This window comes from Megalops cyprinoides, chromosome 12 (assembly GCF_013368585.1).
Source record: "Megalops cyprinoides isolate fMegCyp1 chromosome 12, fMegCyp1.pri, whole genome shotgun sequence".
NCBI lineage: Eukaryota > Metazoa > Chordata > Actinopteri > Elopiformes > Megalopidae > Megalops > Megalops cyprinoides.
In genome coordinates, this window is record NC_050594.1 from 32,446,204 (window position 1) to 32,472,992 (window position 26,789).

General features: G+C 44.4%; 3 protein-coding genes across 6 annotated transcripts in view; 1 reads left to right on the forward strand and 2 right to left on the reverse strand.

The window, feature by feature from the left end:
• The window catches only part of ktn1 (kinectin 1), a 49,710-nt gene extending 41,799 nt beyond the window's left edge, over positions 1 to 7,911 (reverse strand). For 3 of the 4 annotated variants that reach the window (XM_036542044.1, XM_036542046.1, XM_036542043.1), the window contains exon 1: positions 7,662 to 7,911. The gene's annotated coding sequence lies outside the window, so the exon portion shown is untranslated. The remainder of the gene's footprint in view (positions 1 to 7,661) is intronic. The other variant, XM_036542045.1, reaches the window with a different exon arrangement.
• A 731-nt stretch (positions 7,912 to 8,642) lies between these two features.
• Positions 8,643 to 22,866, reverse strand: msh4 (mutS homolog 4). The gene is made up of 20 exons (XM_036541506.1): positions 22,788 to 22,866; positions 22,379 to 22,555; positions 22,023 to 22,186; positions 21,663 to 21,773; positions 21,371 to 21,486; positions 21,032 to 21,205; positions 18,157 to 18,329; positions 17,796 to 17,863; positions 17,501 to 17,575; positions 16,766 to 16,830; positions 16,285 to 16,454; positions 16,021 to 16,157; positions 15,324 to 15,427; positions 14,728 to 14,852; positions 13,043 to 13,243; positions 12,152 to 12,270; positions 11,019 to 11,147; positions 10,160 to 10,334; positions 9,844 to 9,932; positions 8,643 to 8,837 (listed from the first exon to the last, which is right to left on the reverse strand). Exons 1-20 carry the CDS (start codon positions 22,864 to 22,866, stop codon positions 8,643 to 8,645), a joined length of 2,646 nt encoding a protein of 881 aa, XP_036397399.1.
• A 470-nt stretch (positions 22,867 to 23,336) lies between these two features.
• On the forward strand, positions 23,337 to 26,354 carry vcpkmt (valosin containing protein lysine (K) methyltransferase). The gene is made up of 5 exons (XM_036542944.1): positions 23,337 to 23,620; positions 23,949 to 24,062; positions 24,216 to 24,288; positions 24,917 to 25,036; positions 25,770 to 26,354. Exons 1-5 carry the CDS (start codon positions 23,355 to 23,357, stop codon positions 25,872 to 25,874), a joined length of 678 nt encoding a protein of 225 aa, XP_036398837.1. The 5' UTR covers positions 23,337 to 23,354; the 3' UTR covers positions 25,875 to 26,354.
• Positions 26,355 to 26,789: the final 435 nt, after the last annotated feature.

Below are 26,789 nucleotides of genomic sequence, written 5' to 3' on the forward strand. Positions count from 1 at the left end.
CTCACAAAACTGGATCAGCCCAAACCAGAGAGAACCGGGGGGCGTAGAGAGGTCTTCAGCTGTCAACATCCTCCTTGCATTGACATTCCCCACTAGGAGGCCAAACAGGAAGGGATGGAGGCAAGAGCAACTGTAAGCAGACACAGTCAGACGCACAGTGATTACAGTGATATCGGATGATAGCTGATGTTTAAGTGTGGGTGGTTGCAGCACCTTCCTAGAGTCTTAGGGGAGGGGAAGTTTGCCTTAGTGCGTAAGTCTCTCTCTGGCCAGCTCTGCCTCACACAGCCTGGGGTAAACATGATGACAACACCATCTGGGGTTGCATCATTAAGGAGACAGAAGAAAGGAAAAGAAACATTGGCTGTTTTGTTATGTCTGTGGCATGAGGAGAGGCATGTACTCCATGGGGCAATGTTCTAAATTGCTTAGGGGTGAGGATTAGCATGAGAGGACAATGGGCCTTAAAAAGAAAATCTGATTACAGTAGGAATTTCAATAAATGTAAAAGCCAGCGATGAGCCTGTCACATTTATAAACTAATACCAGCCTCATCTACCTTGATTTGTAGTTCATCCAGAGTATGACAGTGCCCTGCGCCTGTGGCCACTCGAAGTAGTATGGCTGTTGGAACAAGGTGTCAACTGATATATCAGCCAGCCCATAATAAGCCTCTTCTATGTCACTGTCATCGGCCTATGAGATGCAAACAGTTGGCTAATGATGCCTCCCCTAATGACAATGTTTGCTGTCAATTTAGAATTATGAAAATCATGATGTTATCATGACTTAACAGATTTTTCCAGATGATATTAAATGTATACTACCTAGCTACAGTAGGTAATAGTCTAAAAGACTGTTACTGCATAACAATTTTGTTAAACAGAATTATGAAATGTAGTCGAGTAGGAGTTTTTGCTAACTATGTAAAGGTCTCTGACACATGCTACAGCTCTTATTACTAGGATGGGACCAAAATAAACCGGAGTTCCATAAGATACACCATAAGCTGCAATAGCTTCTCAAACTGTGCCATTTACTTACATCTCTGTACATCGCAAAACGAAAATTAGCATTTTCTCCTTGCTTTATTCATGATTCAAATTTGAACATCATTGAAAAAAACATTACAGCACTTAACTTGCTTTAAACATAACTTTAATAATGTAATCAAACATTTCTTCTGCATGTGGCTACCAAGCTAATAATGGGATGATCAGCCTCCACAAGCAGCTTTCTTTTCTTTTTAACATCTTTTTCCAGCTGTGTACCAAAACACTGCCTTGCTTTGTAGTGACTGTGATCTTAAATGTATACAAGCAAGCAAGGAGGCAATTCACGCTACCACGGGCTGTATAGTAATGTCATTTCTGCCTTGTTCTGACAGATTAATTAAAGCAGTAGCAACCAAATGAAAGAAATGAAGCAGTAGTAACCACTTTTGTTGTTTGTGGCCAGTGGTCCAGACCACTTAATGGTTCAAACCATTAGCCAGCTAGCTAATGCGGCCAAGACACTTTCGGACTGTTCCTGTGCTCTGTCAGCTCTTTCAGGGTCCTGTGCCCTGTCGGGTTGGCATTGTCAAACAATTTTTTTGCTTCTGCTTTCCCGTACTGAACACCCTTTTGCTCTATTGATGTTTCTGGAATGCTTAAAAATGTTTGTGTTCGGTGCATTAGCCAAGGAAAATGTTTTTCACGGCTGTTCCACTAAACCAGCAGGTGTTCTGGTATGTCAGAAGGATGCTCCGTACTAGACAACAACTTCATCTCTATCGTCATCGGCCTGCGACCTCAAAGGTTTCTCCAGTGCAGGGGCTCTCTGACAACACAATTCAGAAGCCTCCAATTTTTTTTGAATAAACAAGAACACTGGTGGTTATTTTAAAAATGAATTTATAAGGTGAAAAAATATTTCTGGGCACATTCTGTTACTTATCATGAAAACTTACCAATAGTTGTGGAGAAATCAATATTTTGTCACAGCCTTAAAATACATGGTTGTATTTTTATTTAATTATGATGAAAAAACAGTCAGTTCCCAATTGAAACTGACACTAAATGTTGGATGTTGTACAAGTACATACATTACTCAAAAGGTGAGGTCAGTGCTTAATTAGATTGTGGTTGTTAAGGACACTTATTATTAAACAGAACAATTGACTCACTTACATTTTTTGCTGGTCAGAAAGTCTCCACAAGGTGCGCTAACACTTCCCTCTCTTTGTAAGCCATGCAGTCTTTGCTAAGGCAGTTCAGATGTCTCCTGAAGTCCACTGTAGCTACACTGAGATGTGATGGCTGAACACTCATCTGTCATGCTGCTAGTCTCATCCTTTACCCCCCCCCCCCTTTACAAGGTCGCGTTTCTGCAATTGTGTAGAGTTTCAAACAAAATCTGTGCTCTGTGATATGCAAGGTAGAGCAAGATAATGAACTGAAATGTGGCAAGCACTAGCTACCATTAAATAAAACATAACCCTATTAACCATAACTGGATTAGCAGGTCCACAAGTTAGCCATGCGCAGTTTACCTTCATTCAAGTAAAAATACTGTAAATAAGTACCATATCCAGATTCTTAACAGTGATGGCCATGAGCCATGAGTTATGAGTAACTAGTATGTGTGAGAGGACTGAAGTAATGCTGAGAGTGAAGTGGTGAAGGAGGGCAGATTTAATTCCAAAGCAGTATGTTGCACACTGTTGTCCTCACCTATGTTCCGAACAGCAAGAGAAATCAACCTTCAATGACAAATGGTTTCTCAGAACACTTTGGGTCTACTTAAGGAAAAAGGACTCTCAGTCCAGGAAACAGACAAGTGTTACTTATTTTGCCAACATTTAACCAATATGACTCCCTGTAAGTTACGCATGTACTGCAGCTATCTTGGGAAGTCAAACATTTGTTGTTCTTTCCTTTATAAGGTGAGCCAACATGTGCAGGAACTACTAAAAGCATACGGTACTTAGCAAAGAATTGCCTCAGTAAATATCCAGCTGTATAAATGGATAACATGTAAAAACTTTAACCTATGTAAGTTGCTATGTAAGGCACTTGTTCTTGGCACAGGCTGAGCCCTACAGCCTGGGTTTGAGGCCAGCTGTGTCATCAGCCAACAATGACTGGAGGCCCACAGCAGAGGAACAAATTGGTTTTGTTCTACCACGGTACATTACATTATTGGAAAGAGCAGGTTAGTCAGCAGGGGTTTATGCAGAAGCCTCATCAGGTACCTATGACCTATACAGATGATGTCAGTAGAATCACACCATTCCTCCAATTGCTGCTTGCTTTACTGTGGTGCACTGTGAGCCTTATCGTGTCATTATAGTCACCGAAGGCAGCAGGCATGCAGGTGTATCAGATGCTGGTATTCACTGGCCCCAGCACTCCAATATGAGATTGTCATGGTGACACTGGCCTAATATACAATTGGCTATTCCAAAAAGGGGATGTAAAATGGGGGAAAGACATTAAAATTATGTCCAATGCCCTACTGTAACTAGCAAGCAATGTAACTGCTGCACTAGCTAGGTTAACATCTTTTTTTTAGCCAAGGTTACAGACCAATGGTCCAGATAGTGGTCCATCACCACAACTATCATCAAACCTAAAACACCAATCAATCACTCTTTCTGTATTTACTATCTAGCATATCAGTCACTGTATATTAGACGCAGCTAGCTAGCTACTAAATTTGTTGCAAGGTATCAATATGCTTTTTAGATTTAATTTAGTGTTTTACAAAAAGTCTGTTCTGTGTGCAAAATAAGTGTTGAAATGAATAATTTGACCAAAATTGATGTGACCTCAGCCTTTGTTAACTCAAACTATTGGGAGGTGATTGTTTGTATGAGTGCTATTGCTAAGTTCAGCCAGCTAGGCTAATCACTGTGATAGCATGACATCATGCATGAGGTGGTGACCACTGTTGACTAGAAACACTGCTTGAGCTGAAGAGAGAGAATACATTGTAACCTGAGATATACGGGTTCTCCAAGGTACACACTCCTTTGGTCTATGAATCACTTCAAGGTGATTCAACACAGAGGGCATCTGCATAGTCACATAAATGCACTGAAAGTACAAGCAGCCTCTTCCCTCCCCCTCATCTCACATCCCAAAACAAATCACGGATGAGACAAATAGAGGCTTAGCACAAAACGTCAATCAAGCACACACCACCAAAAACTTCTGTATCATTATCTACAGCATTAGGACAGCATGTGAGAGGATGAAAATTTCACCCGACAGACGATTTTAGAAACCAGGCTGAGAGATTTCCGGGCACTAACTGGATTTCCATCTAACAGAATCAAAGTGAGAAAGCAATCCGTGGTGACATAAGAAAACACACACAGGCACACTCAGTTTGGATGAAAAGCTCCCTGCTCTTCACCTGTGAGCCCCCACACCAGGAAGAAGCAGCTGCAACAACCCAGCCGGCGCAAAGAGGCAACAGAAAACACAGACTCTGCCCTCCGACCCTCTGACATTTGGTTTGGTATCCCTGTGATACCCCTGCAGTGCAGTGAGCTACACCACGCTCACACCATCTGCAAATAAAAATGAGCCAGTGAAAGGAAAGGCTGATAAGACCTGGTCTATTATATCCCTTCCTATTCAAACTAAGCCAGTAGGCAGTTTACTGCCGTGTGGGCGCTTTGATTTCCCATCATGCAACATGCCTGACCCGAAGATAAGGTATCAATGCAGCTCAGCCCTTAAGCACAATTACAGCCTCTCGTGCCACACCTGGAAAAAAACCTCTGAGGCAGAGAAATCTGTTCTTCGTACATGCTGTCTCCCTGCTTGAGACAAACCAGGGATGGACATGCTCTCAAAGCCAGTTTATAAGAATTTTGCACTAAAAACAGACGTGGCTCCTTTAATGGCTCTGAAGAAAGGGCTGTGCTAGAGGGCGATTTCTAGTGACACAATAAGCAGTGGATTTTTTTTTCCAGCGCTTGCTTATATAAGACAGACAGTCTTGTTCTTCTTCCCCAAAATAAAGGACGTGGAGGGACGCTCACGCCAAACCTCAATTTCCTGAGAGGCACACAGACGCAACGGAGGAAGTGGTCATCTCGCTCACCGAGACATCAGGGTGGCAAGGTGCCAGCCCCCCGCCCCCGTCCCTCCCGGTCCTGGGCACGTTACCTGCACAGGCTCCTGCACGCGCGTGCACAGTCACACACGCAGGCGAGAACGCGCGGCCCACAGAGCTCTGCTCTCTGGAGCAGGCTGGAACATGTGGGAAAGCAAGGAATCAGGAAGCAGAGGGAGCCGCAGCTACCACAAGAACACTTGGACACGAAGTGCGCACTTCCCACACACCATGGCAACCTGGGAAATGTATCCCCAAAATAAAAGCACATGTCGCCAAAACAGGAGAGGGAGGCATTTCGAAAAGGGGCTTGCAGGACAGGCGCATGCTGACCGCATCAACTCCCATTACAACATGACAAACTGCTGCACACCATGGTGACTGACAGCCCACTTAAACGGCCACATGAAAGACGCACAAACTGAGACTGGATGTGATAGCCACCCGCAGGGACCAAACCAAACACTTCCAAATAATTTGGTCCAAAGCAGCAGTGTAGAACAGGCAGGGGAAAGGACGAACCCAGTCCACGGGATCCCCAGGAGAGATGCCGAAACCCTTGCTGTAAACACCACCACTTCAACACACATGTCACAGGAGTTGACCCTTATGGCTAATATGGCTATGAGGCCAACCACCCCTTAACCTGACGTGAATAGCTCTGTCACTGCTCCTGGGTTGCTCAATTCCACAGCTAAAAAAGCAACCAAAAGGCCGATATTGAGAGCCCTTCCAGTATTTAAGCGCACAGCATGCGTGCTAAGTCACCCAGGAGGCCGAGCGGCAGCCAGAAGTTGTGGCACGCTTTGGGCCCCCCCTTTCCCACATTCCCCTGTACATGGTATGGAAGCCACAGGAAGTGGTAGGACAAACACTTTATTAATAGCATCCTAATCACTCATGGCACCAGAAATGTGCTCCGATGTCAAATCTGTAAGGCCTCTGGTTAAACACTGGGGTGGCTGGTGTATGAGTGTGCGTGTGTGTGCGTGTGTGCTTGTGAGACAGAGAGAGAGAGAAAAAACTCATAGCATGTGTCAAGAAAATGTAACATAGTACTGTCTCCTCTCACTCTTGCACATCCGCTGAACAATAATCCCATTTGTGCATGCTGAGCACCCGGGACTGAGAGAACTTGCAGCAGTAAGGAAGTCACTGAGGGGGGCAATTCTTGCATTACAAACCTTCGAAAGGAAGTCTATTGTCTCACAGTCTACTGAGCAAAAAGATCATTGTTCACACACTACAACTCTGGTTAATGTTCAGTTGGGTTGTTATTGGGAAATAGGTTAGGTAACTATTGAAGTAGCCTACCGAGGACACAGGAGAGGAGAGGACAGCAGCAAGTGGAACCCATCGAGGAGACACGTGGATAGAACTAGCTAGCAACTAAATGAGCAGCACTGACATGCTGGCCTGGAGTCCAACGCCTGTCGTACAAATGGATGCAGTTTGATATAAATTATTCATATCTGGTGAGGATCGAGGCGTTGTGCTGTCTTACTTAAGCCCTGATATATAGCCAAGCAGCTAATGCAATGAGAGAGAGAAGCTGCCTAATGTAAGCCGCCTTAAAACAATAAAACGTCTGACGCGCGCTGGTAAGGAAGGAAAGTCAAAAGACACCACCCAAGCGCGAACGCCTTTCGAACAATTTATCAAGAACACGATCGTTTAGCTGACCACTTCTGTCATTGGCGAGCTAACGTAACATTGTTGCCTGCGTAAAGCACTGCTCCAGCCCTGACCTCTCCAGTAAGTGGCTACGTGCAACTCGAGGTAGATACTGATAAACCCGATTAACCACGCCGGCGGTGGTTACAGTAGCTACCAAGTTACTCTCCGCTTGACATTTGGGTATGTTCACTCAGTCCCGTTTCGATCGATTTCATCATAAAATAGCGAGCTACCTCAGTGAAGATGCAAAACAATATTTCAGCAAGTGGCAACATTTATCTAGCCTACCCAGTAGTGCGCAATATTTTAAGTTGACGGAAGCAATAAAACTGTAAGCTAGTTAGCGTTAGCTAGACAGAACAGAACACTCAAGGGTGTTCCACTCCTAAGAGGAAGAAACACACGTTGGGCCCCGAGTAAACTGGGTCACTCAGTCTGACCATATCCTCTCAATATGATTCGCAATACTTCTCCTTATAACCCATCTCCATCTACACGAAAACAACCCGCTGAAATTTGACAAGACGTCTTGTAAATCTGCCACATTAACGTCCGTGTGAACCACCGGGTTTGCCATTATAGTCGCGGTGCAAATGGATGCAGCCCGAATGCAGACATATTAATGGGGCTTCGCTACCCCGGCTATCCAGCACAGGGTCGAACACCTGAGCCGAATCCGCGACAAACCACGGGCCTTCCTTCAGCACGCCGAGCACCCGCCTCTCCTGAAATCTCAGACCCACGCTCTCTTCCCGGTTTCCAGGCACTGGCCCCCGGACAGGCCCGGGGATTCACCGCTGGTCTCACCAATCTACTTCATTCGGCTACATCTACTAGCCCACAAGACAGAATATAAGTCGCCCAGCTCCACGTACCTTAAAGAGTGTCAGCGTTACGGGTGATGGTTCAGATGAAGCAGCGTTTCCCTGCTGTTAAGTGTACGGCTGTGTTTGGAGCGGCTCCTGCCCGTTTCTGCTGCGGTCTGCTTAGAGCTTGTTTCGGTTACGCGGGGGCGGGTCGGCACGGCACAGCGAGCGAGGGAGGTCAGCCAGAGGGAGGAGGCTGCCGTGAGGGGCTGGGCTTCTTCCGCTAAGGTGGAGCTGCTTCCACCCCCACACACACCCATGCGCCCGTCTTCCTCGGCCGTATTGGAAAATGAGCCACCTAACCTCTTAAACTCTGCTTAGCGATTTTTTTTTTAAAGTATTTTCGCCAATACTTGCGCTTTATAAATGCCGCGATGGCTAACATAAATTAAACATAATTTTTGTTAAAAGGACTTAGTCTACTTACCGTGGATAGACAAAATCTGGCTGTCAAACCAAGAGTTTAATTTAAGAATAACACGTCATAGCTTTCAAATTCATCAACAGTGTTTATTAACAGTTCGGTTAAGAATTACATTTACTTTCAGCAGTTGAAAGTGTATTAATATAAGTGAAACACATACACATACACAGACCTTACTTCATGGAGATATCATGTCAATCAAACAAATAATACATATTTGCATTCATTTTAACTGTTATCTCAAGGTGCGGAAACAACCACAAGATAACTTCCCCCTCCTAAGAGATCTTGCTTGGTATCAGTTCCTAAATTTGGAAATTGTCTTCTGAGTTCAAACCAACTGAAAGCACTTACTCTAGTAAGTGACGCACATGCTCTTGCGATGACCCTGTAACCCAGTAACGTACTCAGAACAGACATCTTGGAACTTATTACGTCTATTACCAATCAAAGCATTAGCAAACAAGCCGAGTCTTGGCCAGGCCCTCGCTCAACCACTGCCTTCCAAAACAACAACAGCTCTTAATGCCCTGGCAGGTGGCCCGTCCCCGCGTCCCCGCTCCGGCTCACTCCTCTGTGTCCATGGACGCAGTGGCCTCGGCGGCCCGGAGCTCGGCCTCGTACTGCCTCCTCAGGCCCTTCAGGTAGATGCGGAGGCTGCCGGGGTCCAGGCGGGAGTTCCTGGCCGTCTGCAGGAGGCGAGTGGCCATACGGTACACCGCCCGCTGGCGGAGTGTGTCCGGGTCACTGTGCTGCTGGGCCTGGGAGCAGGAGAGGGGGAGGCAGGAACAAACAAGCAGAGACACAGAGAGGAAAGACATCAGCGGAAGGTCTCATGGTGGACAGCGAGGTATGTCACAGACAGACACTCTCCCTCCTTTTTATGTATGTATAATATAATATAATATAATAACATTTTCAGTGAAGACATTACTTGAAACATTTCGCGTCATAAATCCTCAGAGCATCCTCTGTGCATTTTCAAAGAGAGTGGACAGGTCTTTTCAGGTTGTAATTTGAGATTTTTTAGTATTCTGTCCAATGTGCAAATTCAGTTACACAAAAATAATGCCCATTGCACAGAATTTCATACTACAGTACATACAGTGAATCTTGGTAAATTTGCATGTTTGTTCTCTGACATGCCCCATACTTTAAAAAATGTTACAATTTAAAAAGGAATTCTGTCAATTTCACTGTCAAGAAATCCTATCCTTTTAACAAGAAGGACATTTGGCAAGATAAGCAACAGTCATTTTCAATAAATATTATATCAACCTCCACTGTAGCAACTATTAAAATAGATGAAACCGCTGCAGTTCATGTATGTCAAAAAACGCTCCAACAAATTTAGATAGCATGTCTAGACACATGCAGCCCTTGCATAACATTTTTTGGCTCAGTGATAGGGCGGACTTGAGAGAATTATTTCACCAAATCTAACTTAGCATAAGTGGTTTAAATATTCATATGCAATATTGCCAACTCTGTAATTGCAGTGTAACTGCACTAATTTTGGAAAGAAGAAAACTTTTCCAATCTGCATGATGTAATATCTTCAAGTAAGCCTGTAAATATCCAAAGTCTAAAGAGAAAAGGAAAAATCATACTGTCAATAGTCACAGTTAAGAATCCTTAACCCTGAGGAGTTTTCCAGCACCAGCTATTGAAATCAGGACCGGCAGTTATTCAAATCAGTGTGAGCAGTTATTCAAATCAGGGTGAACAGCTGTACAAATCAGAATGAGCAAGTTAGGGATAGCCTACCCACAACTGTTGGCTGACTCTGGAGGCTATCGCTTTTGCCTCTTGGATTACCGATGGTGGTAATGCCGTCATCTCTGCTGCCTTCAGGCCTGCAATTTATATGCTACATTAAATGCCCTCACAGCCAGAAATGAACAGCATCATGATGTTGATAACACATACACACAGTCAGGCCATCTATGTTAGTGTTGAAGCAGCCTCCTTAAATGCGAACAGCCTGAGATGATGTGCAACGTTCTCTCAATGTGTTAGAGCAGTGTGGAGAATGTGCTGCACTAGCTGATCAGACAGTGTGTCCATAATGGGCTGGTGGTACCATAGTTCCTCTGCTCTGAGCAACCCCGGCTCAGGAGGTACGTGTAGACCACTTTCTCCGAGCTGGACTCAGCAGCGCGGGTATGCTGGACCTCCATGTGCAGGTTCTCAACATTGGGGTAGAGCGTCTCCAGCTGGCACAGCTCCAGGAAGTGGGTGGCGAACAAAGTGAATGCCTAAGGGACCGGCAGGGAGGAGCAGAAGCAGTAGCAAGACCACACCGAGCAGACCTGAATAGAACAGGGCATAAGGGCCTCCCTCTAGCCAGCTCACATAAAGAGCTCTGAGTGAAAAATGCGAACAGAGAGGCGTGAACCATGAGGTTAAAATCACTTTGTTTCTGATAAGTGCACTTCCACTGAGAGTGGCAAGGAAGTGCTGCATGGCGGATGGGTTTGGGATAAGTCTGGGTGACTTTCTTGTGCAGTTTCTCCTGCTTTTAACCAATCATGTGGAAGTGCAGTGTCTGAGATGACCACTATAATTCAGCTTTTACCTTCATCAATGAATAAAAAAATAATATCTCCTCACACAAAGGCCGTTTTTAAATTAGAAGCATTCTTATGTGTGCTTTTAGTGTTCATGGAGACTCTACTGAGATGTGCCCATTTAGGGACTGCCCACCATCAGGGTGCCACAATAATTCATGCCATTCCTGACTATCATTAAGGGCAATTTAAGGATCTGTACAGTGGTAAAAAATGATTAAAAAAATACTCATCCCCATAAAGAGACATACACAGAATCTAAGTTACGAAATACAATTTGTCCCATTCAGAATATAAGACCAAATACACGGAGAACTGGATTAACTCTGCAGAGTGTTTGTGTAAAACAGATTAAAAGGCTGCGCTCTGTACCCGGAATTTGAGGAGGAACTCGCAGACAGCGTGACAGATGCCGATACCCTCCTCCGCACTGGTGCCCCGCCCCAGCTCATCGATGATGATGAGGGACCTGTCACTCACATTGTGAGTTATGTAAGACACCTGAGGAAATGTACACAGAACATTGCACACAGAAATGAACACAGACACGAATTTGCTGAGCCGATTTGCTGTGTACTCAAACTACACTGACAGGAAAACGAATCTAAGACTGTCTCAGATTAAAAGAGACAAGACAGAGACCTTGTTGGAATTATGACCATAATTAGGCATAAAATAAAATGTGTTATATGCTGTCAACATATTTCCACATAAAGTAAAATATGTACACTATATGGACAAAAGTATTCGGATGCCTGACCATTACATTGTAATGACATTATATTCAAATACATATACTTTAATATGAGTTGGTCCCCCTTTTGCGGCTATAACAGCTTCCACTCTTCTTGGAAGGCTTTCCACAGGATTTGGGAATTTGTGCCCATTCATTCTGTAGAGCATTTATGAGGTCAGGCACTGATATTGAACGAGAAGGCTTAGCTTGCAATCTCCGTTCCAGTTCATCCCAAAGGTGCACGATGGGGTTGAGGTCAGGGCTCTGTGCGGGCCAGTCAAGTTCTTCCACACTGAACTCATCAAACCATGTCTTTATAGTCCTTGCTTTGTGCACTGGGGCACAGTCATGTTGGAATAGAAAAGGGCCTTCCCCAAACTGTTGCCACAAAGCTGGAAGCATAGCATTGTCCAAAATGTCTTGGTATGCTGAAGCATTAAGATTGCCCTTCACTGGAGATAAGGGGCCTAGCCCAAACCCTGAAAAACAGGTGTGGCCAAATACCTTTGTCCATATAGTGTATGTATGTATGTCTACAGGCCAGAAAAGCAACAATTTCTTGTTGGACTGACAAGTAGGAGAGTACACACATATAAAAATGTGTAAAGGGGTGTAAAAATGTCATTTATATATGAAAATATGAAAAGTGACTCTTCTGTCTGAAAGTATGAAAAGACATAACATATTATGTAATAATATGTGTACTTTTGTTTGCTAATGTCTTTGTTTTGACAAATTGCATTAAACGGTGGGTAGAACGCCTAAGCACCTCTTTCATTTCCACCATGAATGTAGAGGAGTTGGTCTCGAAGTCGTCGTCCACCCCGATCCTGGTGAAGATCTGGTCAGCGATGCGGAAAGAGGCATATTCGGCGGGAAGAAAGGAGCCTGGGAGAGATGAGGGCCATGATGAGAACAGCTTCCAGCCTGTGAGCTGGCTATCACAGGCACACAGAACATATAAGCAGCATATATTATAATATATTATATTACATACACTGGTTATATATTATATTGTAATATATAGCCAACATATGACCTATATACTTTCAGTTCATGGATGTAGCACTTCAATGGGGAATGGAAAAATAGAGCTAACCCATTTTGCATGTACACTTTTGTGCTTTGTTCTTCCTGTTAGCTCGTTAAACCATCCAGAACCTCAGCTGATTTCGGAGAAATCGCTTGGCGAAAGCAAATAGGAGGCCTGATGACTACAGGAGGGTATTGATGGCATACCATGAGTCAGCTCTGATAGTGGTCTGCCATTTACACCGACTTTGCAATCAGTCGTTTTCTGGTCCTGCAGAAATTCAGCTTGGCTCACTGTTATTTGGTTTCTGATTCTCTCAGTTATGTAAAAAAGACTAAAATGTATTAAAATGCATTGTACTAATGCCTAGTGTCAATGCAAAACTAAATTGTCGGGCAAGTCATAAAAAATTCAAGGTGCTCTTCGTCAGTGACGCATATATTATAAAGCCTTTGCATGACTGATATATCAACATCACAAAATCAAAAGTTAAAAACCTTAAGTAATAGGAACTGGGGCCCAGATATGATGTTATAAGAGGATGCCATCCAAAACATAGCAGCACAAACCCCTTTTCAGGGAGCCTATTCTTTCAGTTTTTAAGCACTTTGTAGCAGACCCACCCACCTATCTGAGCCATGATCTGGCACAGCGCCACCTGCTTGAGGTAGGTGGATTTGCCACTCATGTTGGGTCCAGTGATGATGATGAAGTTGCTTCCCTCGGCGATGTAGCTGTTGTTGGAGACAGGCTGCCGCCCAGAGATCCTCTCCAGGATAGGGTGTCGCCCCTGTTTGATCGCCAGCGTGTCAGTAAACTCTGGCCGCACTGCAAGAGCGTGAACAACAATACAACACAAGAACAATCACAGCTTTCCTAGTGAGCCCCACCAGTATTGATGCATCTGCTCCATGACTCTCCATCTCAGCCGGAGTTTAATCACAGCAGCCCCCTAATTATAATACACAGTGTGCTCATATGAGGGTTGTGGTTCAGACGGTCATTTTATCCTCATAAACAATAATCTAAAGAGCTGTAAGTGTATCAGGTTTGTAATCAGAAGGGTGGAGCAGCCTCATTGTAATTTTGCCTGTTAGTAATTGAATCCCTCTATTTTTCCTCATTGAGAAAGGGATCGGCATTTTTCTTTTTGATTAAAAAAGAAGATTCCCACTGCACAAAGACACAAGACGTGATGACTATCATCAGCAGCATGGCCGAGGTTAGGGGGAAGCCTTTCACTGGTGCACAGAAGGCTGTAATTTGATGGAACACGCAACGGTTATGCAAGAGGGGAAATCTGAGACAAATACCCTGCTGGGAAAGAGCTGGTACCACCCCCCTCCTGCAGGAGAGGAGATACATCCAAACAGCTGGGTGCCGAGCGGCTGGGGCTGATGGGGCCACCCCACTACACGGCTGCTTCTCTGTCAGTCAGGGAGGGAGGCTCCGCTGACACAACAGCCTTCTCTCAATGACGCGAGAACGCCATGTACTTGCCGAACGGGCGTCTCCAGCGGCTGGTTACAGTACCCCCCCTCCCCCTCCCCCACTCAAAGGGTCTTGCCTCAGCACCTCAGTCCGTGCAGTTTCGGCACCGAGGCTGAATCTCAGGAGTGGATGAGCAGGCAGGGGAACACCATGTTGGACGAAAACTGTGGGCTGAAGCTGTCAAAGTATAATTAGACCTGGGAACACTCTGCCGCCTCACAGCTACAGCTGTTATCCCTGGGAAACGGGAGCGTGGGGGCTCCTCGGGTTATGCAATGCCTCTCTAACTACAGGAAGTCCTTACAACTCCATTCATTTTTTTGCAGATGTTCTCTATTAAGTCCTCAGAGGCCTTCAGTAATGTGGGTTAAAAGCTAAACAATACCATGAGAGCTTAGTGTTTCTGTCTCAGCTACGGTCTGCTTTCAAGAGAACTTTGATTGATTGTGTCTCTGTTTTTGCGGGTTTTTAGGCTTGGGTTTGAAACAGATGGGGTTTGAAAGAAAATCGGGATGTCCAGTCTTTTTGAGTGCTGAATAGAACAAGGTTCTTTATTTTTAGAGCACTAAGCATTAATCTCTCCTGAGACACACTGTTCAATGGATAATCAATCATTTTGGACAGCGATGACTTGGAAAATCAAGAGCGTCACATTGCAAGTATAACCATGAGCTTCTGGTGAGGTCCCATCCAATGTTCAGAGAATATAATTACCCACTATCATTCAGGGTGACTTTTCACGACAGCTGTCTGACATCTTGAACATGATCCCCCTGCAGCCTGTGTTATGTAATCAGGGGTATGTATGTGGTGTGACTTGCCGTAGTCGGAGATGGTGCAGGCATTGGCGAGTGACAGCAGCATGTCCAGCATGGAGACAGCATCGGACAGCTTGTAGAGGCAGTGAACGTGCTCGTGGATCGTGGCCAGCAGCTGACAGACCACCCTGAGGGGGGAAGAGTGGAGGTTCACAAGCTCTGTGCCACCCACCAAACTCTGAATAGGCCTTCCCCAGGGGACAGGGAAGTGGTGGCAACAGTAGCCAGAGGCCAAGCTGCAGGCTCTATACACTGCTGCTGCAACGTCACTGAGATACAGGATGTAAATATTATAAAATCAAAACTCTTTATAGCACTTTATCCGTGCTTATTTATTCATTTAACCCTAGAATCGTGTCAAAGAAAAGCTACCATTAAAGGTAAAGAATATTTCACACATACTGTGTGCTGTGCACAAATACTGAGAAATAGGTTGTGTTGAATGAATATTTTATTGGGGCTTAGATACTGGGTGGCTTTTTGTTCCGTTGTGAATACCACAAAAGAGAAGTGAAACAGCTTAGCTAATACACTCAATGCATGTTACCCTCCCCATGTTCTTGCAATGTTGTGGCAATGTTGAAAATCCTTTCACTCACACATAGGACATGTGGAAGATCTCCCTCAGGGCCTCATCACAACGGTCGTTCATCTTGATCAGGTCCGCCGTGGTAAAGCTGTAGTTGTTCTTATGCTTGGTCACCTGGGGTAATATCGTCGGCCACAGCCAATCAGCATCCACAAGACATTGCAAAATGTTATAGGGATGGATTGGTAGGCGCAACTATTCTACTACAGTTCTGAGAGGCACAAAAATAGGAGAGTGCTTCATTGTCATATAGTATGGCTTCAAGCATCAAGGCAATTGGTGCAAACTGTACTGTTCTTCACCATGGGAAGATGGCTGCTGTGCTTTACTATATAGACAGTCAGCTTGTGGGTCGGTGAGAAGGCTTCAGACTTTGAAGTCAGCCCAGTAAACAGAGACCTCAGATCTGAGTGGAAAAGACCTAGTTTTGTGCACTGAGCAGCCAGCCAAGTATACTCTGGGAAGAGACAGAAATGGCCTCAGATCTCCAGAAAGTCAGCATGAGGGTATACAGCATCCCACCACACCACTCATCATCAAATGCAATAAACATCAGGGTCACTTATTTCATCAAAGGGGGCCTTCCTGGAAACAGCCGGCAACTTTACCGCCTGAACATAATTATTTCCTCTCAGGGGCCTGCTTTCTGGAGCCCTGCAGCCCTGCAGCCTCATAACATCAGAGTCCCGTCAGAGGAGTGTATTCACCTTCATGAACTCTGCGGGGAGCTGTCCGTCAGGCAGGGCGATGCCCTCCAGCTTCATCTGGATGAAGAAGCCCCGTGCCGTGCTGAAGCTGGTCCGCAAGGGCAGGCCGTATTTCTCTCCCAACTGGCCGACCAGCCCTGCGAGTCACACCAACAACTCATGTCCCTGCACCTCATTGGCCTACTTTGTGAAACGCTAACAGCCCTTGTGTTTAAATGTTGTATGTGAACACACAGGGAGTTTGTGTTGTCATTATGGCCACACCTGCAATGTCATCCACCATCTCGGTGTAGGCGCGGCGAGCGATGTCGAGGAACTCGTTTATGTTGGGCCGCACAGCATAACACTTCTGTGTACGCAGGCTGAGGCTGCCCTTGGTGTAGCATACGTCATCATTTACAACCGTTTTGATTTGCTGCAGAATGCTGTCAAACCTGAGAAAGACAGGCGAGACTACCAGGGGAGATCCTTGGCAGGCTGTTAGAGAGATCTCCCATCTCTACAGCAATCGCAACAATGCCTGATTTAAGGTTTGTTTTAAAGCAGGGGGTATTGCGCTCTTGTGATTAGAGGGGTAAATGATCCACTGTTTGAGATCATTTGGTGGCCTGTCATTTAACCGGTTGATGGTTACTGTGGAGGTAGGGGCTCACTTTGAATAAACAGATGCACAATTCTCAGCCAGGGATGTCAACAATGTCAAACAAAGGATGCTGTAGCTTCCCAGGCTGCTGTGCCCTTTTACCTGCTGTCCTCCAGGGAGCTGCAGTAGGCTTTCAGCAGGGCAGTCTGGCAGTTCTTTAGGGCTGCCTGTCCACACACAGTCAACAGCATTAATTGCCACTCACTCACAGGGGTTCCACACCATTTTATGGGGTGCTGTCATTCACGGGCTTGGCAGACATATCTAGGTCAATATGCACAGCTTCTAGTTTACACACAGTGAAAACCCATGCATAAATATTTTATGGTTTTTTTCAGGGGAGCGTGATGGAGTAATGAGTACACCAGCATCCTTCCACAATGACCTCAGTTTGAGGCTCCAGCGAAGAGAATAGTACACAAAAGTGATTTCCCACAGTATAATTCCCCCCCACCATTTGCACATTTAAGTTCCAATTTTGCACGCAAAATATGTCTTTCATCAGAGATTAATTAGCTGTATTCAAACATGTTATAGGCTAATGCTTGTACCACCAAAATCCAAAACTCAAAACCAGGGCTCCATCCTGTGTTTTCTGAGAAATGCTTCTGAGGTGCTGCCTTTCATTTTATCAGTTTTTTTGGGGGGAGTTTCAGAAAAGCTGTTGGACTGTTCACTTCTGTGGGCAGAGCATCCACCAACATAATTTTGTGGAACGCAGCTGACGTCACTAAAATTTAATTACAATTTCGATTATCACGCATTTGCCAAAAATGGCCAGAGTGGCATGCATCTTCTGAACTTGAAAAGCTGACTCAGAGGCATTCCCACTCTCACCTTCAGTGGTGTCACTAACTCCAGCGTGTGCTTCAGCTGAATCACATGCAGGATCTTCGTCTCTGCCACTTGAACCTACATCAAAATGACAAAGAAACTACTGAAACTGTAAGCCACGCAGACTTTCAATGGGCAAAGTCAATGTTCTGTCAATATGCTAATGTATTTAATCCATGTCAGTAAGAGTGTAGATGCAGGATGCTTTATACCACACTCTCCTGCTTTCTCTTCTATTCCATAACTGTTGGCAGACACATTCAGGGATAGCAAAATCAGGATATTCTCAATTTCATACCGTTTCCTGCTTGGGAATCTGCACCAGAACGGAGAGTAGCTGGTCTGTGTCCAGAAAGCGTGCAATCACTGTTCCAGAAAGTATACACCGCAGACAGACAGTAAGAAAGAGACCAGGAAGGCCACAAGTCAGTTTTTTGATTCAAGATTGCAAGAGTACCAGAATGAGGAAGAATGCAGAAAATGCCACTCGCACAAACGTTTGGTAAAGTAAAGGTCTGGGTGACCGGAGCAACATGAGTTGCCACTTGGCTTTCTCATGCAGGGTGTGACTCCTGTGCCCTGGAAAGGTCTCCTTCACCTGCATTGCGCCTGTGAAACTTGACGATGTGCTTCACCGTGTGTGGCCAGAAGGGGCTCACCGTTCTTCACGCCGAAGAACAGCTCCTCCTCCTGCAGCAGCTCCTGCACTGCATCCAGCCGTATGTTGATGGTGTCCACGTCCACCAGGGGCTCCAGGATATTGGAGCGCAGCCGACGCCCTCCACCTGCGGTCTTAGTGTAGTTCAGTACCCCCAACAGAGTATGCTCACTCCTGTCTCACACAGACACACGCACACATACACACACACACGTAAATCAAGCTGTACAGAAAGGTATTGAAAAATGCCTACTGTAATGCCAGGTTACTCACACATACAAAGTACTTAATCTTGGTAAATCAGTATCGACACTTGCAAAAATAGGTCTGCGGTTGATATTGATATTGACATTGATAACTAAGGGAAGCCAGGTCACACTAAACAATTTGGGCCATTTCCCCTCACACCAAATACACAAGCACTATTCCAAAACATACCTACCCAAATATTTCCTAAAGTTTTAGTGTCACTTAGTGTTGTGCTTTTTCATCTAATCTTTTTAGCTCCAGTTATTTTTTCCATCACATCACGAAATTGTTCAGCATCCACTGATTATTTGACCATGCTGGTAGACTGTTCATTATCAGTATCCATAACAACAGCATGTTGACAGTGTAAACAATGTCCAGACGATGGAGTTTGCTCATTGCTCTGTGTAATGTGTTCCGATATGTAATTATAAGATGATTTACCTCTAATTTCACAATGCTCACTTTGTAATGAGCAACGATTTTACTAAAATGAACTGAAGCTCATCATTTAATTACTCTCATGAGCTGAGAATAACACCACAATCACAAGAGATACAGTTTAGTAAAAGGATTTAATCACCTGCAATTGGGTTTCAGTCTTTTGGCTAATTAATAAAAATAACCATCTAGAGCAATTATCAGTTTAAAAGTAAAATTTGTGCCTCATTTATCTGGTGCTCTTGGGCCATCGGTGAAACAGTGTAATTATGATGAGCTTCTTGGAGGGTAAAGATAACATGTGTTATGAATACTGCATTTTGCACATTGTATTTCCCTTAACTCTAAATATTGGATCGATCCATCACCCTCCTTTTAATCCAAACACTGTTTGAGTTCATTTTTCTTAATTAATGTCTCACTGAGAGAGAGATCTGTAAACAGCATCTTGAATAACACAAAAATGGAATATTAAATAATGTAGGATCTTCGTGTTCTCCTATATGGCTCTTGAATGGACACCAAAAGTCAGATTATTCTTCACTCTTTTACATATCAACTAACATGACTCTTACTAACTCATTCAAATAGCTGAATATTGCTTTTGCCACAAGCGGCATCACCCCACAAGTTTATTTAGAGTTCAAGGCTACCACTAAACCATGTTTCCATGTGGCCACTCTCTCAGTAGACTTCATTTGTTTGTGTCAGACTACACAAGCTACTTTGTTACATCTTATGCCTGGTACCAGCCTCCACAAAGACATAAAAAACATCTGTTGGTTGACTCTAAGGTAATGTTTTGTAAAATGACGACAGATACTGAAGTAAAATAGCCTAAGCCTCCTGTACATTATTCTGTACCACTGGAAATTTTTATAAAGATCCAAAGAGGATGATAACATATTTTGACATACTTCTGTGGGTGCATAGAATGTACAGTATTTATAAATCATCCACTACAAAATCAAATGTCTTTATAAATGTGAATCAATAAAAACTAGTTTGGACAGGGAACTTGCCTGCTGTTGTCATTTTTGAATCATGATAGCTAAACCACTCTCTAGAAGAGGCAAAACACTGGGCTTTAAACTCAAGAGGAATGTTCAGATAAGTGATATTTAAAGTAAATGAAACTGGAATTACAGGCAGACTGATGACTTAATTGCGGTCTCAGCAGTGAGGAAACATAACAAAAGAAGGCATTCACACAAGCTTTAAGACCTTAAGCATTTCTCCCATTTTAAGACCCTATATTTACAATGTAATCCCAGAATTCCTTTCCATTACCATTTTAAATCTACACATATATTTCAGTATGCAAGAGAAGCCAAGAAATGGCCACATGTTTAAGGGCCACCAAGGGGAATATTTTATCAAAAGAATCAAAATCATGCAAACATCCTATTTACCTCCTCGATACACCATAGTCACCTGCCAACAAAACAGATTGATTTAAGACAGGATGAAACTAACCTTCGCTACAGCTTCTCAACTTTGATTTGTTTCCTTCTTCAACATATTGTTATTATGTTATTATTACACACCACTCTACACAGTTTAACAGAAATATTCTACATACATCTCTTGAGTGGGAACTTTTATAGGATCACTGTTTTACTGGGGAATGAATACAGTGCTGCACCAGAGACTGTCCTCCTGGGTGGGAGAGTGGGAAAGAAAGCAGGAGGCCTCTTCTGGGTTCTTCATGAGAAACACTCTAAGAGCATTTTAAAGAGTCATCACATTGTGCTGCCTGCTGCACTGAGTCAGGAAATTTGTCTGGTTGTCAGTCTCCGAGCCCATTCAGCAGACTGAATTTAATGCTCCTGCATGCAGCTGAGTTTAAGCCTGTCCTTGAACTGCCCAGCTGACACGTCCGTTTGTTGTGGTTGACCACCCATTATATAAGGGTCTAATCACAACAAAATTCTGAACCATTCACCAACCAAAAGAGGAAAAATAATACATACAATAAGGGAAAATATAATATGTGTATATAGTATATAAAATAAGGAAAAGCTGGAAAAGCTTTGGGGACAAAGCTCTTAAAATACCAAGTTTTCTATTTGCAGTTATCTCCCAAATTTAAGTTATTGATTCATTGACTGAATTTCATTTGTTACATTTATAGCTGTTGCTTCTTTTACTGTCCTGTCCCTCTGTCAGAGGGACAGAGACCTCACCTCGAGTCCCTGTTGTTGACCACCAGCTCCAGGTTGCGGGCGGAGGTGGAGTCAATCATGGCTGTCTGCTCGCTGCCTTTAAAACTCACTTTGAGTGACTTGGGGGCATAGACCGAGTTCTGGACGAACTCAAAATACTTCAGCAGAGCAGCTGCCCCGGCCAGGCAGTAGTACCTAAGCAGGGACACGTCAACAAACAAATGGAGCACGTCTCATCATGGAAACATCTGAATATAACAAGCTAACCAGCAACAAAACATAAATGTGCCTTCTTATTAGTACTCCAAATGCATGGCTATAAAGTGGGCGCTCAGATGATTTTCCTATCCTGTGGCATACTTAGCTTGCACCTCCATGAGAACAGTGCCAAACTCTGGAGCACACAGCTGCTGAATATACTCCATCCCTTTTCTCTCATTGAAATACTTCCTTTGGATGGCAGTGAAGGCCACACTCTGGAACATTGACAAAAAAGTAATTGCACACTATGAGGACTTACAACCTGACGTTCAGTCCAGTGCACTGGACAGCTGACCTTAGCTGTCTGATAATGGTAGTCATTAATAATCTTCCTGACAAGGGAAACCCCTCCACACTTTCTTGTGGGTTTCTCTCATTCACCCTGTACCACCTGGAAGTTCTCAGTTATGAGGGTGAAGAGTTTGGTCCCTTTTCCCTTTTCGCTGGCTGTGTCAGGCATCAGAATCTCCAGGGGACACAGGATGTGCAGCCTTGTGATAACCTGCTGACAAGAAATGCAGGACGCTTAAATCTGGACTGTGATGTGCCATATATCTCCTTTTCTGAACTGTCCACTCCTCTTTCCCATGTTATTGAACACTCAATTAACTGGGATTCATTCTTTTTCCTCATTTGTTCCACTTCTGGACATTTAATCGATAAGGGGAACCTGATCTAATGTGATGCCTTGCTGATGTCTTGGCTTTGAGGAAGGTGATGAATGCACATGGCCAGATTGTCTGCTGTCTACCTTGGTGTAGGTCCCAGTGTCTGCGAACTGAGAGAGCACGAGCTCCGGGCAATTCAGGTCAATGCTTGCCATGCCAATCTCGCCGCGGGCAAGGCCACGCCCCTCCACCACTGCCACGATTACCGAGGCAACGGTGCAGGAGGTTGCGGAGGAGCAGGTGGTCACTGCAGAGGAGATGGACAGCTGTCAGGCTCACAGAAATTAAAACAAAGCTGACACGCTGCAGCAAGAGCATACTTTGTCATTATGACAAATACATTTTTTTTTGCAACTTCTACTGCGTGCAGAGCAGTACTGTACTGAATGAATGAGCTGACTGATGCTCGTTTATCCAAATTAGTCATGAAATAAGTTACCGGTGTTTTCGGTCTGCGGAGTGCGTGCATGGTGTGAGGCACCAGCCCCACGGCAGCCGGGGGTTCTGCGCACCCCCGGGGTCCCCATGTTTCGAAAAGAGGAGCTGCTTAGAGCAGAGGCAAGGACGGATGCGCTCGTTCTGCCCACACTGGAGCTGCGGTCACCCTGGCAGGAGTCTCAAACAAACAGAGAGGCTTGAATATGATACAACCTGTAAAGAGCAGGCATATTACTATGGAAACGTGTGATACCTCAGTAGGACCTTACCTCTCGAGTCCATAGCTGCACTGACAGGTGCTGAGATTGGTGTTGGATTACTGCTGACATTAGTGTTAGGGCCAGGTAGCGAAGATGACGAGGTCCATGACACCAGTCCTGGCGTCGTCGAAACGCCAGATACGCCCTGACGATCCAAAAGCGAAGTAGAGCTTTGCCCAGAGTCTGGGCTGTCACTTGTTGTCACCTCCTCCGTGCTGCTGCGATACATGTTTAGCGATAATTGACGGTTCGACAATTTAGATTAAATGTGGTAACGACTGGGGGTGAATAATGTAAATGTGGAATTATATTTTTAACCATTTAAATCAAAGATCCTCTTAAAGGGCTCGCTATCTGGGTAGGTCGCGAGCCTGCTGCTGAGCTCGAGCTTTCCCGCCGTTAGGGAAAGTATTAAATATTAGTATTAAATATTTAATGACAATACGCATTATGTGGACATTTTGTTGTAGTTGTTCGAGTTTTATTATTACCGTTATACTGAAAAATAATTTGAGCTCTGAACTATTATCTTACACACATGATTACTGATATGATTACGTACATACACTGACTGTTCAATTAGTTAAAATGGTAGTTAGCATGTTAGCTGCTTCGCTAACTGTCAGGAGGCTGATTACACATGAACAGAGAGGGAGAGAGGCGCCCCCTTCCGGTCATAAAGTAATGGTCTCCCAAGAATCGGGGTAAGGATAGAAGATGGCGGCGCTGTTAGAAGATTCGGGAGATGAAAATTATTTCGTTAGAGAGATTGAGAAGAACGATGGTTCCTGCTTACAAATAAAACAGTGTAGCAAGGGAGACGTAGGCTGCGTGGTGTGGGATGCGGCAATCGTCCTTTCTAAATATTTAGAGACAAAACAGTTCTACGATATTCAAGGTGGAATAAGTAAATGGGCCAACAAAAATATCTTGGAACTAGGAGCTGGGACAGGAGTCGTGGGACTCATGGCAGCGACGCTGGGGTGAGTAACTAGCTCGTAAGCTAGTTAGGAAAGTAGCTAGCAATCGAGGCCAATAATAACTTAAATAATCGCCCAAAACAGCGAACGCTAGCTAGCTAAAATAGCTACGACACTTACTTTCTAAGTTCTGTGTTTTGGGTGGTCATAGTGTGAGATCCTACTCTGAGATGTAGTACTAGCTATCTACATTTCTTTCTGGTGAGTAGCTCATTTTGAGCGAAATCTAACTTTGGTCTAACATTGGTATTGCAGACAAAATACCAATACCAGAATGACTTTGTCCCACTGCCACTCAATCAGTCTCCTGTGTTCTCTGATTACGCTGCAGAGCACATGTCAACGTTACGGACCTGGAAGACTTGCAGCATCTCCTGCAAATGAACATCCGGGACAATCAAGCCTTGGTCAGCAGTGGCTCAATCGTAGCCAAGGTATTGAAATGGTTTGTACTCAGTCTACGCTGTTTTATCGCTTCTGGGTTGCGTTTTTGACGCGTTTTCTTAATCCTTTTAAATGATAGACACGTATAGAAGGTCAATAAAAAGCAACGTTGACGCATTGATGGTTGCCCAAAAAAATCTCTTTTACTTTACAGGGGTGAAGATGTTACGGAGTTTTTACCTCCTCCGGATTTCATTCTGATGGCGGATTGCATTTACTATGAGGAGGTGGTGTACCACTCATTCTGGCTTTTAAACTACCATCAGTGTACCGTGTCCCTGAGTTCATTGCAATCAGCATTTCGGGGCTTAATAGAACTTATCCTTGGTTTCTTTTATCTTAGCATGTGCACTTATCATGGACAACATACAGAGCTTATAGAGTTTATAAACATACAGGGCTCACATTTTTACATATGGTGTTTCACATGGTCCATATGGTCCCTAAAAAACACTTTCGAGTTTGGCTGCCTTCCTGGTGATGTAATAATAAGCGTGACTTCAATCCACGGTTATTAAATGAGACAACACACAGTACATTTATTTTAAACAGATATAATATGTCTTTAATTGAGAAGTTCTGTTCAGTTTCTACCTCTCACTTCACACGTCAGGGCACATTTGGCAGGATGCCAACCAAACATTTTTGACAAATTTTGGCCTCAAGTCTGTTTGCCGAGTTTTCCCCTTCAGGAAAAATTTGTGAATTTTCTCTGTTTTCTTCTCTTTTGCAGTTTGTACAACTGCATGTCTTAGTCAAGGGGTTCTCTGCAGCTCCGTTTTATTTTTGAGTCTACAGTCTTCCAGTCATGAGTCCAGTCCCTTGTGGTAACCAGGCCTGCCTTTATTGTCGTAGTCTGTGAAGCCGCTGGTGAAGACGCTGAAGGATCTGGCCGGGCCAGGGACCTGCGTGATCTGTTGCTATGAGCAGCGCACCATGGGCAACAACCCTGAGGTGGAGAAGCAGTTTTTTGAGGTGAGCACAGGATGACCCCCCCCCCCCAACCTTTCAATGCAGAAAGACACCGGAACATCCCACTTTTGAGAGAGAAAGTGACACAGCGAGTCTGTTCTTTTTGTTTTTTATATATACCTGTGTACCTCTTTCCTACTGCTGTTAACTAGTAGTGAACTCCTGCATCTTGCTGGTGTTTTTTTTCTTACTGCAAGAGTTTTCTGTGAAGAAGCTCACTGACACTTCCCATAAAAGTAGAATAACAGAAGGAGTAAAACTTACAAAAACAATAATGTTAAAATTCACAAATGAGGAACACAGCTAAACCTATTGCTGAAGCCACATACCTGTATTTAATAGGCCTGATTAGGCAGTTGAGGCTCTTTAGCCAATAGCTGGCTCACTCAGACAATTAAAAACAGACAAGTAACCATGAAACAGTTGGTTAGGTATGTTCGATGTGAAATGAGCTCAATTACTGACAGAGCTGAATACTGAAAGACAAAACTCTTAAATGCTTAAACAATTAACAGTTCTGAGGGACAGGTGAAGGTTCTCCTTCACATTTTTTCTTTCCTAAACCAGAGGTGTAGATGTTGCCGCCATTGTACATTGAGAAGTAGGCCCATCTCTTGGGCCTACTTCTATAGAGATGCAATAGTGTAGCATGTGTCGCTGTGTATGATTAGAGTGCATGAGGTACTGTCGGCGCTCACCCCTCCCTCACTAATGTTCCCCCGTTTGCGTCGGCCAGCTGCTGCGGCGGGACTTTCAGTCCGAGGAGATCCCCCTGGAGAGGCAGGACCCAGAGTTCAGCAGCCCGGACATCCACATCCTGCACCTCTACCCACTGGCCTGATGTCCTGCTGGGACTGCAGGGCCAGCACAGGAAGTGCCTGCGTCCCACACAGGAAGTGCCTGCGTCCCACACAGGAAGTACCTGCATCTCTACAGAGAGACCGGCTCTGAACCAGTGACAGCAGGGAGGAGGGCCGGGGACTGGCAGCCAGCAGTGGCGGAGAGCTCTCAGGTTTAAGACGAGCTCGTGGGTGAAGGATGAGACTGCCACTGATGGTTTGTCTGGTGAGTCTGTCAATGCGAAGTTTTTGATTACCCACTGTGCTTGTGGGAATATGGGACTCCAAGTACCATGAAAGCATGTGTGACATTTTTGTGTGTGTGATGACAACATGGGGTTGAAATGTATAGGTTTTCTGTGGGTGGGAGAGGGGGTTGCAGTCAATAATTGTGTGGAAAATATTGTTTAGGTTTTTTTTTTCTAATGTCTTCACAATGAAAGCATCGGAAGATTTCATGAAGAGTGTAAATTATTTTACAGGCTGCAGGTCACATTACACCAGCTGTACATGTTCTGAAAGTGTGTTTAAGAAGTTTTGTCACCACATGTCTTCTATAACATCAGATTCAGCTGCATTTTTTTTACATTAAATAAAAGGAAGAAAGATTTGATGTGTTTGTAGAATTTCCTTTTTAGCATTGACTTCACAGTGAGGATTGTAGTGAGGTGTAAGGGGGGTCTGATTCACGCTCTGTGCTCTAGGTGGTTTTGCACCACTAGCCCAGCAAAGCACAGAGCTAAGCTGTCAGCTCTGTGCATGAGGACAGGGTGATCAGAGTTGTCTGGGCCTTGGAGCTGTGACCCTAGATGAACTCCCTCTCCTGCTGCGTGTGATGACTAGGGAGCAGGTGGAGCAGATGTCATTTACGGTCACTATTACCTTTACTGTTATCCGCTGTCAGGGGAGCAGCCACT